General features: G+C 39.6%; 1 protein-coding gene across 1 annotated transcript in view; it reads right to left on the bottom strand.

Annotated features, from left to right (window-relative positions):
- LOC134082546 (protein NLRC5-like) overlaps positions 1-13,393 on the bottom strand; it is a 176,473-nt gene that overhangs the window by 60,532 nt on the left and 102,548 nt on the right. Inside the window, exons 16-17 of the mRNA XM_062538339.1 lie at positions 2,934-3,104; positions 859-1,026 (exon numbers count right to left, since the gene is read on the bottom strand). Coding sequence (XP_062394323.1) covers positions 859-1,026; positions 2,934-3,104 — 339 coding nt within the window. The remainder of the gene's footprint in view (positions 1-858; positions 1,027-2,933; positions 3,105-13,393) is intronic.

Here is a 13,393-nt window from a genome sequence, read left to right as displayed (position 1 = left end):
TTGCTTATTCGAAGCCTCATATAGAGTGAAAGAGAGCTACCCCCAAGGGAATGCGCTTGTGGTCCTAACTCCTAACTGATTTTCGCAGTAGCTGCTAATCTGAAAAAAAAATGACCACAGTAAAATTACTTTTATGTAAGATCAATACTTTCCATTATACATCCAGCTTTAAGGGGGGAGGAGGGGCTCTCGATTGTGTTCTTTTTGTCAAAGTCCATAGCACAAGAACTAAACCATGTAGGAGGCTCAAATTGTACATGCTGGTGCATAAATAGGAATATTATTGTATAATAGTAATGGAGTTACTAGGAATATAGGAATATTATTGTATAATAGTATTGGAGTTTTTTCAGAGGACATATTTGTACTCAACATAGGAAATGTATTTTCATCATTGAGATAAGTAGAAACACTCTCACAAAAAGCAATAGAAAATAAATTCCATCTGGGTCTGACAAGTGTACCTCACAAGTCTGAAAAATGTTGGATCTCAGTTTCAGAGCATCCCACACCACCTTGTGGGATTTAAAAAAAAAAGCATAAATATATATATATTCTCCATGATGTTTTCTTTTTAAAAATACAAATTAGACCTGTATTTTCTACATTTTCATCTTTTCTACGTTTGGTTAATGATTATGGGGCCAGTAAGACATTTTTATTTTTTCTGAAGGAAAAAAATGCTTCAGATGAAAAAAAATTTGCAGACCTCTTAGTTGTCGTGGACCCCCGGTTGAATATAACAGCTGTAGTTAGTTAGTTACTGATTAATTTGGCTGACGCTATAGTGTACTGTATGTTACACTGCAAGTTCAAGATGGATAGAATACAGTATATTGTCCATAAGGAATAACTAACCTCAGGGTCTCCAGCTGGCATTGTGGGTCTCTTAGTGTCACAGACAGCTTCTGTAGTACTTCACCCTCCAGTTTGTTATTACTCATGTCCAGTTCTCTCAGAGTAATTGTTCTTTGCAGTAATGCTGTAATCATTTCACAGCTTACTTTAGAGAGGCACTGATTTAGCCTGTGGAAAAATACAGAAGACATATATTCAGCATGTACTCTGTCCATGGATACACATTTATGCACCTTGTGACACATATAGCCTAGTAATGAAGACTACAGTGTTACTACTAGTGCATCACACATTTAGCCAAACAGTTTATTTTAATCTCAAAATCAAAGATCATAGAACACTACGCGCTAGAATCTTTGGTAAAAAAAAAAACATTTCCAAACACACAAAACAGTTCTCTAAATACATGGACTAAATCAAACCCAGCAAACCTGGATCACTATCACTAACAACTACTGTTCATCACTTAAACATGGACTGATAACTTAGCCGTTAGTATCTATTTAATAAATTATTGTTTGAAATGTACTATCGGAGTGGTCTCCCCAATGTCATTCCTCCCCCCAGCCAGGTAGGTGTGACATACTGTATATGACTATATTTACACAATAACGTCCACAGAAAGTGACAGATATTTGTAAAAATAATTGACAAAATCTTCATCTTACAGTGTTGACAAACAAGTGATGGTGTTGACTACAACTGATGGTGTTGACAAACGGCTGATAGAGAGGGAAACTAATTACAAATCAGTTTTGACATTGAAGCCTCAAAGGAAAGGGAAAGAGAGCAGTCAAAAAACAAGAGGCAGCAGGATGTCATGGCAGTGGCAGACAAGAAAAGAGACAAAAATAACCTACAATGTTTTGTTATTAGGGCTGTCAATCAATGCAATCTAATTAATTACATACTCTGTGATTAATTAATCTAAATGAATCGAATATATAATTTTTGCTGTGAAAGTATTTAAAGGTAAATCTTTCAATAAATGATCTAGGCAGCACATTCTCTTCTCTCTCCTTCATTTTACAGTCTAATGGTGACTAGAACGGCTCTGGGTCAAATCGATTAATCTGTGTTATTTTTTTTTATCAGTTATTTTTTTATAAATTAATTAATCGAAATAAATCAGATATTTTGACAGCCCTAATTGTTATGAATACAACCACCATGCTTTAGAGGAGTTCAGGAGACATTAACCATAGGGAAGTTATTCTTGGACGAGGTCCTGACATCTCACTGAGACAAAAATGACTTGAATGCAATCGGGTCAGATTCTATGCAGAGACTCAGAGACTAGTTTTATTTCTAACATTATTCTATTAACATAGACATCTACATCGATAGTCTAATGTTATAATTGATTTGCCTCAGGTGTACTGTGGAGTGGGCAAGTTTTTAGTGGCAGGCTAGCACATACTGTTGACTTGCGCTAGCCTAGCACATGCAACCTCTGTAACTAGAGGGACTGGGTGAAATGTGCTGAAAACTGTCTCCACGCCAGGCAATCACATCCATGTACTGTATCTGATATGGGTGGGCCAGAGGTGAGCTAAAAAGATGATGACAGCGCTGCAACATAGATGTCCGAAATCAGTCAACATTAATTGTATCAAATCGTGTCAAAGTCTGGAATCAGTCAGTAAACATTGGCTGTAGTGTTATCCAATTGCATGCAGCGATATTTTAAAATCCATGCTTGGGGCCGCCCCTCGAGTTGGGCCATTTCCATTACTCATAGCCAGACCCTAAATATTTTGTAAATTCCCAGGCTAGGTGGTGAGCAAATTTGTCATCAGAAATTCATTAAAAGTTTGCTATTATTGGCTATATGTGGTGGCAAATCACTTATTGCTGCCAGAACTATGGTGGAAGTTTGCATCTAGAGACCAACACTGGCAAACTTTTGGCAATATTTTCTAGTGAATTCATTTGTTTCCCACAAATTACCCACAAACATTTAGCTTCTGTAAGGGAGATTTGTCATCTTAAAACTAAGAGAGACAAGTACATTATGACAGTGTGATACACTGGTAATAATACTAATACTTTACTATTAAGAGTCTAACACCAACCTTAATGTCTGCAGTTTGCTGTGGGGACTACCCAGACCCAAAGCGAGAAATGGAATACCACGACTTCCTAGGTCATTGTGACTCAGGTCCAGTTCTATCAGGGAGTTTGGTGACTTTAGAAGAGTAGCCACGGTATTACAGGACCAGTCTGAAAGGTTGCAGCCAGCAAGTCTACATAACATCACAGAAGATAACACATTACCGAAAATAACAAATACATAAGATATACTGTTTACAAGATGCTACAATAAATAATAAAACAACAATATATTAACATAATCAATAGTCATTATTCCCCTGCAGTGATCCTCAACTGGGGATCCATGAACCCTAGGGGGTCCACAGAGGTACTGCAGAGGTACATCAGAAGATGTTTCTCCTCCTTCCAAAAATTAAACACGACTACATAACAGAACATAGAAAAGATGCTTATTTATTAAAATAGTCTAGATTCATACTTTCCTCATAGGCCTACCACAACAGTTAGCCTACAACCAAAACAGTTAGCCCACAATAAACTGGCATGACCCAACTTCAGACATTCATTTTGGGCTGCAGAAACACACATTGTGATTATAAAAGTTAACATGGACTCTTGTGTGTTATTTTTGTGTTTATTTTTTTTCCATATTCAAGAACTATTCCTCTAACCCTATGGAGTCTAAATCCCCCCCTGGGGACTTGAAAAACTGTTCCAAACACACATCTCAATCTCTGCTAGTTTTTGTCCTAGAAACATATAAGTGACACCATTAGAAACCTTTAATCAACTAGTTTCCAAATATATATATGTTTTAACACTAGAAGCGCCGTGCCGTTCTGACCCACTTATACCTAGAAGCGCTGCGCCCCGGTCATTTGACCGCTTTGACGACCTACTAGAAGCGCCGTGCTGGTGTGAACTACTTAAAGCGAGGCGATGTGGTCAAAAGACCGCTGAGTCCTTAGACTGGGAGGCTGTTACTTACACATAATGATCGCTAGATGGCGCTTCGCGCACGAATCAAATCGTTTGGTCATAAATTCAGTTTGCACTAATGTGTCATTCGTGTCAGACCGTGTTGTTGATAGTCTGTGGTTGTTTCATTATGACATACAGCACGTTTGAGTTATCTGTTCATTTATTTGTGTTGATTTGTGTTGTTTGAGGTAAAAACCCTGGAAGAGTTCTTGAACAAACCTTAAGCAAACTTGACTTTCAACTAAAATGCCCTAAAAGTGAATGGGTAGCTAGTTCTAATTCACTCCCCAAATTCACTTCTATTCATTTAATAGGTAGCCTATATGTCAAGTCAAGTCAAGTCAAGTTTATTTATATAGCACATTTCATACACAGAGGTCATTCAATGTGCTTTACATAAACAAAAAACAGTAATTATAGCAGATAAAAGCATAGATGGGCAAAGAGTAATAGTAATAATAATAATAATAATAATAAAAAGATCATAATAGAAAATAAAAACAGAGCATAAATCAAGATCAAATCAATAGGGAATAATTAACATAAAAGACTCCAGATGGAATAATTAAGAGACAGTTAGCAGAAAGCATCTGAGAACAATTTGGTCTTAAGTCTAGATTTAAAACAGGCTGCAGTTGGGGCCTTTTTGCCTTGATTATTACGCCAGATGAGAGTGTAGTTCCAGGTCAAATCAGCCTAGAAAAACGTCAGGTTTCATTTTCAGTTGGTCTTATTGCACTTTCTAACTTGAGAGGAGACACGTTTTAAATGGGAAAATTACCAGAAATCTTAGTCACTTTTAAACATGAAGCTAGCAGGCGAGAAGCTAATGGTCTAATCCGATTCAATGATCTATGCTAGGCTGAAGCTAAAAGTTGTATCGCCAGACTCACAGAATGGCTGGATGAACGGGAACAAGGTAAATATCGATTGTTTTGCTCGAGGGGAGGTGGAAAATGAGCGTATTTCCAAAAATGGTGGAATATCCCTTTAAAGTCAACTCTGTGACATACTGGAAGCCAGTGCAGAGATTTAAGAATTGGAGTAATGTGCTCAGTTCTTTTTGTTTTTGTGAGAACCCTAGCTGCTGCATTTTGAATCATCTGAAGCTGTTTGATGCATGAATGAGTTTTTCTAAGTCATGTTTTGACATTAGCCCTCTCAGTTTGGCAATATTTTTGAGGTGATAAAAAGCTGATTTAAAGTTATCATTTTCATGTGACTGTTGAAATTTAGATCACTGTCGATTAATACACCGAGATTTTTAACAGTATCCTTTGCTTTCAATCCTTTTGTTTCAAGGAGAGTGGCAACCTTAATTCTTTCCTCCTTTTTACCAAATATAATTGCTTCAGTTTTCTCTTTGTTCAGCTGAAGAAAATTTTGAGCCATCCAAGTGTTGATTTGTTCTATACACTGACATAGAGATTCAAGGGGACCATAGTCTTTTGGTGACAGAGCTAAGTAAATTTGTGTGTCATCTGCATAGCTATGATATGAAATCAAATTATTTTGGATGATTTGTCCAAGTGGGAGCATATAGAGGTTGAATAATAGTGGCCCCAAGATCGACCCCTGGGGAACACCACAGGTCAAGGATGTTGGTGTTGAGGTACAGTTGCCGATGGCAACAAAGAAGCTCCTTTCTTGTAGATATGATTTGAGCCAGTTTAGAACTATGCCTGTAAATCCAACCCAGTGTTCTAGTCTGTGTAGTAAAATATTGTGATCAACAGTGTCAAATGCTGCGCTAAGGTCCAGTAGTACTAGGACTGATGTTTTACCAGAATCTGTGTTGAGACGTATGTCATTGAAAACCTTAATGAGGGCTGTTTCAGTGCTGTGATTTGCCCGAAAACCAGACTGAAAGTAATCAAAATACCCATTTGATGTTAGGAAGGTGGTTAGTTGATTAAAGACTACTTTTTCAATAATTTTGCCAATAAAAGGTAGATTGGATATGGGCCTGTAATTGTTTAAAATGGAGGCATCCAGGTTATTCTTCTTGAGCAGTGGCTTTACAACAGCTGTTTTTAGTGACTTAGGAAAAGTGCCAGACAGCAGTGATGTATTTACAATGTGAAGGACATCTGAGGCTATAAGGTGAAAAACAGTTTTGAAGAAATTTGTAGGCAGGGTGTCTGAGATACACGTGGAGGAGCTGATAATCTGTACTGTTTTTTCAAGTGTTTCATAGTCTATCAAAGTGAACTCTGACATCAAGTTAAGTTTCCCTCTATTTGTAGCTGGAAGTTCCGGGTGTTGAATGAGTAATTTAGCAGATATATTGAGTCTGATTTTGTCAATTTTACTTTAAAAAAAGATGAAAACTCATTGCATTTATTAGTTGAGAGAAGTTCGGGCGCTAATTGTGAGGGAGGATTTGTTAACTTTTCGACAGTGGAAAATAAAACACGAGTGTTATTTGAACTCCTACTGATGATGTTAGAAAAGAAAGATTGTCTTGCTTTGCATATTTCAAAGTTATATGTGCGGAGCATGTCTTTATGGATGTCATAGTGGATCTGAAGTTTGTATTTACGCCATTTTCTTTCATTCTTCCTACACTCTCTTTTTAGGAGTTTAACCGCTGGATTTTGCTTCCATGGTGCTTTCTGTTTGTCCTTAACTTTCTTGGATTTTAAGGGAGCAATGCAATCCATAATGTTTGCCATTTTTGCATTAAAGTGATCCAATAAGTCTTCTACTGAGTCTGACAAATTACTTGATGTCTGTGAGAGTGCTTGCTCAAAAAGAACACTTGTCTTATCATTTATGATTCTCCTTTTTACCAACATAGATCTGTTCTGACTGTGTGGGGACATAGACACATCAAAGAACACGCAGAAATGATCAGATAACGCCAGGTCTTTAACAGCTGTGGAGACATTGAGACCCTTTGTGATAACGAGGTCGAGTGTATGGCCTTGAGAGTGTGTTGGCTCCTGTATATGCTGTGTTAGGGAGAAAGTGTCGATTAGTGCAATGAATTCCTTGGCATAATTGTTTTCAGGATTATCCACATGTAGGTTTAGATCAACTGATATAATAAGACAGTCAAACTCTATGCAAATAACTGATAGCAGTTCACCGAACTCTTCAAGAAAGACTTTAGCTGAATGTTTTGGAGGCCTGTAAATAGTCAGTAATAAAATCTGAGGAGAAGACTTAATGCTTGCACACAGATATTAAAATGAAGTAAATTCACCAAATGATGACTGATTGCACTGAAAGGATGCCTTGAAAATTGTCGCTATCCCCCTCCTCTTTTATTTGCTCTGGTAGCACTCAAAAAACTGAAATTTGGTGGAGCAGATTCGATGAGGGTAGCAGCACTGTTTGCTTGGTCTAACCATGTCTCAGTTAAGAGTAAAAAATCAAGGTTGTATGTGCAAATAAGATCATTAATTAAGAATGATTTGTTTGAAAGAGATCTGATGTTTAGGAGAGCTAGTTTTGCTGTAAGAGTTGGGGAGCTATGATCCATTGGGGAAATCTGAGGCTGTAGTGGTACAGGTAGGAGATTTGACTGGTTTACCCTGTACAGTAGGCTCGATGTGCTAGTCTTCTATTACTTGTCAGAACAGGAATAGAAAATGACATAGGCTTACTGGGTCCCGGCATGTTCTCAAAACTACTGTCACTACCATTTCTATTGCAGGGACCCACAGAACATCATACAATACTCTCATGAAGTTGTTGCTGCTTAGGTGATCCTTTTGCATGCGGAGGGGGAGGGCGTGGAGGTGCACTGCGCTTCAGTGCTGAAGGTCTTGGGCTGTTGAAAATCTGCCTGGCTGCTGGTAGCAGTCTCTCCATTGTTGCAGGGAACATCATGTGCTTGAGTGGGGATGGTGACGGGTATGTGGGGGATCCTGGGGAGTTTCTTTGGGTGGTGGAATGATGAGATGAGGATTGGGATGGGATATTAGGTGGGTTTGGGTGGCCTGGGTAGTTGGATTGGGTGGGGTGGTTATTGGGTGTGTGTGGTGATGGGAAATCAAGGAATAAAAGTCCAGAGTCTCCATCTGCCAGATGGGGTCCTGGGGGGTTTGTTATTTCGCTATTAGCAAGTATTCCAGTAGTGTGTTCCATGTTGTTATGGCTTTGTGGTGGCAAGGAGTCAACGGAGGTGGGGAGGGGCACTGGTACATAGATAGATAGATAGATAGATAGATAGATAGATAGATAGATAGATAGATAGATAGATACTTTATTGATCCCCAAGGGGAAATTCAAGGTCCCAGCAGCTTAAGACACCACACACAACATACAGTACAATGTAAACAATGTAAACAGGAAAATTAAAAAGCAAATCAACAAATCAACATGACTAAAGGAGCAGTAGAATACTATAGATAAGGTATGCATGAATGTACTGAGGATTGGTACTGTGATCCAGTCTGAGGTGTGTGTCAAGTTGGTAGTGCAAATAAGTCCAACAGTGCAACAGTGCAAGATTAAATTCTAGTGACCAGCAATAAATATGTGCAGTACAAAATGTAAGCATAGTAATAATAATAACAGTACTAGTATAAATATATGGACAATTAAAATAAAGTTAACATAGTAATAATATAAGAGTTAGACATGAGGGTAGACATGTAAGCCATGCCATGTAAGTGTATAAGAGGGTGGAGGTGCAGATATACTATGCATAGAAGTCCAACTCTCCTTTTCCCTTCAGTGAAGCATTGTACAGTTGTATGGCCCTGGGTACAAATGACTTCCTCAGTCTGTCTGTTGTGCATGTCATGGAGCGTAGTCTCCAGCTGATCAAGCTCTTCTGCTGTAAGATAGTGCTGTAGAGTGGATGACAGTCATTGTCCAGGATGCTGTGTAGCTTGTTCAGGGTCCTTTTGTCTGATACTGAAGTGATGCACTCCAGATCAGCTCCCACAACAGAGCCAGCCTTCCTTACCAGCCTGTCTAGTCGCCCAGCATCCCTCTTCCTAGTGCTTCCTCCCCAGCATGCCACAGCATAGAAGAGGACACTGGCAACAACAGACTGGTAAAACATGACCCTTCCTTTCTGATAGCCTTCCAACAGCTTTGATAGGTGCTATCTTCTCCTGTTCATGACATCCATTTGTTTGCTGAGATTTCGCAGAGTTTGACGCCAGTGATTTACTATGAATCATTTTAGCAGCACCCATCTTATCATGTCCAGTGGACGTGGCTGGGCATTGTTGTTCTGGTTGTTTATGTTTCTCCAAGGTCTGCATGTTGATGTCCTCAGCTTGTTCCGTCTGTGTGGCTACTGAGCGCTTATCAGAGGCTTGGCTCAAGGTTGGCAGAGAAAATGTTGGGTGCAAGAGAGAGAGGTGATAGTTCTGAGTTAAGATCTTGGCTCCAGCCCAACTCAGCTCTGTGCTTTTTGGTCTGAAATATTCCCTGCGATTCCAGAAAAGGTTGAAATTGTCAATAAAATTCATCCCAACTGAAAAGCATGTTTTTGCGAGCCAGGTGTTTAAACTACACAGTCTCGCAAAAACAAAGCTTCCCTCTGCTGGGAGTGGGCCACTGATGAAAGTTTGTAATCCAAGCTCAAATACAGCAGAGAAAAGTTCCTTGAAATCTTGTTGGACATACAGTTGTTCTTTGTAAATGTCATTTGCTCCAACATGCACAATGATGCGCTTGATAGTTGTATATTTTGACACCAGTTCTGCCAGTTTGTTTTTTGTGTCAGACACTGAAACATTTGGGAAAAAACATACAATCATCCTTTCCCCATTTAAAAGTCTCACTGTAGAGTCGCCTAGAATGAGGGTTGTGGGATGAACAGGTGCCGAGTGCTGCTTCTTGTCCGTCTTTCTATTGTTGTGGTTTGCTCGCTGCCTGTTTTGGGTTTTTTCCCTGGGAAAAACCTCTCTCACGTCCTGGAGGCATTCAAATCTGTTCCATAGTTTTAGGGGCTCTGGGTCACCCCTAGGACCACAAGCCCTATAGTTTGCTGATCTATCTGTATTTCTGATCCGAGGCCTGGAATTAACATCTGAGTTTACTGGTGTTGAGGTACGTACAGTTCTTGTATTACGTTTTTTGCTTTTTGGCCTGGCACCTTGCCTGCGCCAAGGCTCAGAACTCTCATTTTGCTTTGTGAGGTAGATGCATTCAATGCTATTGGCAGATTGTTGAGTTACATTCTCTGCATTTCCAGTTGTCACTGTACTCACTTCATGAGATGTCTCTCGTAGTTCATCCGTCTTTGATGAAAGGGCACCAATCTTTGATTCCAAAGCAGAAATCCTCTGTTCTAGTTCAGTACATTTACTACATGATCTCCTGCGTCTTGGGCCGGAGGAGTGCATGTTGTTTAATCCAACTTCAAGGTGACTTGCCGTTCATGTAAAGTAAAAACTAACTATTAAAGTCTCACCATCTTTGCTAACCTAGCTTATAAATGAAATAAAAGAAAGAAAAAGAGTGAAAATTGCTAAAGGGTTAGTAAAGCAGGAGCAGCAAGAAATGCGTCCTACTCGCTTGAGTAGGAGGAGGATGTGTTTGCGCTGCCGAAAATGATCGGACCTGGAACAAGAGCCTAACAGTCTGGTTTCAATTACACAGTAGCCAGGATTTCATGCCGCATTTTACAGGCTACCGTGGCTACTTTCTAAAACAATTTTCATTCATTTAGGGAGAAGTATCTCTAGCTACCTCGGAGGGAGGGAGATAGAGAGAGCTATGCTGAGCAGGCATAGGCGCGAGAAATAGCCTAGTCTAATTAAAAATGACGAGTGAAAGATATTCTCCGTTTTGCGAATGTGTAGGCTATGTTTGCGATGTCTGCTTAAAAAAGGCTATAGGCCTATTGTTTCTACAATTTCAGCTATCATCTATGTGAATTGACACAGACATTTTAACTTGTCAATGTAGAAGACCTGTAGCTCACTGCTTAGAGCTTCGGCCTCAAAACCCAAGGGTTGCTGGTTCGATCCCCAATCTGTACATGGCGGAAGTTCTTTTGAGCAAGGCATCAATAAAGTAGGCTATAATCTATTCTATTCTTTTCTATTCACACAACTACACGCACGCTGGCGAATTCGAACATTCTGAAACGCGCATATGCGATGAAACATGATTGCGCATTCTTCCACGAGTTGCCTGAACAGCCAGCCTACAGCCTATGCAGGGGACAGAGGGTGGGGGTGGGGAGGCAGTTAATTGTCCTCAGTGATGTCTGTAGCCTAAGTAGCCTAGACGAGTGTATGGGGGAGGGGGAATGATCGGTTTCAAATAGGCTATCTTTGCAATGGATAGTGTGTTATGTTAGACCCCGAAGCCATTTGCTTTGAGAATAACGGCTGGCTGATGAAGTAGTTGGCTGGCTAGCTGGCTCAGCCAAAACCTGCGGCAGCCGCCAAAGTTTTCATGACTGACAATGGCTTTAGTTGCCACTTCATGTCTACAGATGTCTATATTGTAGGCTACAAGATCTCAACACACAATGTTATTGTATTGTTTTGGACAACGTTCTGCAAGTTTCACTTCAATGTAGACTGCATGCGTTGTGAACAGCGCAGCAATCTCTGGAAAGGAAACGGTGGAAGTCGCAGTAGCCTAATAGCCTATCGGGTTCAATGCTATCCGTCTGTTCCAGAATATTTGGTTCATATCATCAATCTTTGGTTGTGGTGTTTGTGCAACCGGGCCCTGAAGATTTAACAAAAGTCTGAGTAGCCCTACGTAGGAATTAGGAAAGTAGCCTATGTAAGACGAGATCAAAATTGTTCGCTTCTTTCCCCCATGTCATCTCAATTGATCGCCAACTCACTGCGAGTCCTGTGTATCGTAGCAACAAGCACATTACTGATGTGGTGTGTCCAAATCTCATGCAGGCCTAGTTTCTAGGCTATCGTTTATTTTTTGCATGTCTCTATGATATAATTATTTTTAGATGCAAAAAGTCTAACTGGCTTAGTCAAAGTTTGTCAGATGGCGGCTCAATTTGGCTCAGAAAATGATTGGCTTGCGAAATTATTTTTCGTTAATGGTAAACAGTAGGCTATTGCGATTCATCCGTTTATTTCAGATAGTTTGTTATTAAAAACCATTAACAAAAAATAATTGTTCGTCGACGTTGAAAAACGGTCAGTGAATTCAGTCAATATAAGCCACATTATTTCGCTCGTGCCAAGTTGTGAACCTGGATCTCCTGCGTAATAGTCGAGCGAGTTCACGTTGCGCCACTTAACATTTGTTACATCATTCAATTGGAAATAGGTATTTGAAGCGATGCAACGCAGTTTGTCCAGCAAATATGTAAGAAAATGCTTATACATTAGTCTGAGCTTTAAAAGATAGCCTACAAATAGAAGATAAGATATACAATTATGAATGTACGTAGGTATACGCGCCCTACGTACATAAATACGCCGAATTTCGATGAATTTCAGCTGAAAAATATTTTTTACACACGTAGGCCTGCCTAATAGAACAACGTCGCAACGTTTTCAAAACTTGCATTTTACCACTGTAAATCGCCTCCATAGACTACTATGCCATGTAAATGAAAAATAGTTATTAAAATAAATCACATATATATAATACATATTGCACATATATAAACTATGGTAAACTATGGTAAAATATTATTCTCATGCCCGACTGACAGGAAACCCTTGCGACATCTACTGTGAGAAAAGAGAATAGCAGTCTGGACAAACATGGCCGAAAGTGAGATAACGTAGTGTTGTCACATAAGTGAGCGCAAAATAGCTCTAAACTAGCTTGTACCGGTGTGCTTTTGATCATGTAAAAATTCTGGGTGATAAAACACGCGTATTTAGAAAAAGTCGTGAACGTAGGGTCCTGGAATTTAAGGAAAAGATTTTTTTTTTTTGTAATCACTGCGGTCAAAAGACCGCAGCCCGGCAGTTCTAGGTATATCTAGGTCAAACCTACACGGTGCTTCTAGTAATACGCGTCAGCGGTCAAATGACCGGCGCTTGGCGCTTCTAGTGTTAAAAGAGAATGTATCAATGGCACTTTGTAAAAGCAATAAAAGAAAATCCCAGGATTTCAGTCCTGTCACCTGCAGCTGGCCCATTCAAAAAGCCCATTGAACTTAATTTGCATTTGAAAGAGACACTCACTAAGTGACTCATTTAGTCAGACTTTTTTCCAATTTGTAGTAAAACTACATAACATTTGTTAATGTTCTTTTTACTTATATGGAGCCAACACCATTGTTTTCAAAGTTCAAACTTCAAAAGTCTTACAGTGGGTACGGGTTGAGAATGCACCTTCTCCCGCGGGACTCCCGAAGAGATCCCGCAGGCCGTCAAGCCGATTTTTTTCGAGGCTAAGGCAATGTACCCAAACAACCACCAGGTGGCAGAAAGTTTCATCCCGCAGTTCAAAATGATGAAGACCGCATATCCGTCAATAGTCGACTCCTTAATCTCATTTAATCATTACAATGAAGGTGATGACTGGCGAAATTATTCAAACGACGTTTCAATGAACCATTGTTGAAATGAATGAAAATGGTTAT

This window comes from Sardina pilchardus, chromosome 1, assembly GCF_963854185.1.
Source record: "Sardina pilchardus chromosome 1, fSarPil1.1, whole genome shotgun sequence".
Taxonomy (NCBI): domain Eukaryota; kingdom Metazoa; phylum Chordata; class Actinopteri; order Clupeiformes; family Clupeidae; genus Sardina; species Sardina pilchardus.
The sequence above is the reverse complement of the archived record's forward strand: the minus strand, read 5'-3'. Positions and strand labels throughout refer to the sequence as shown.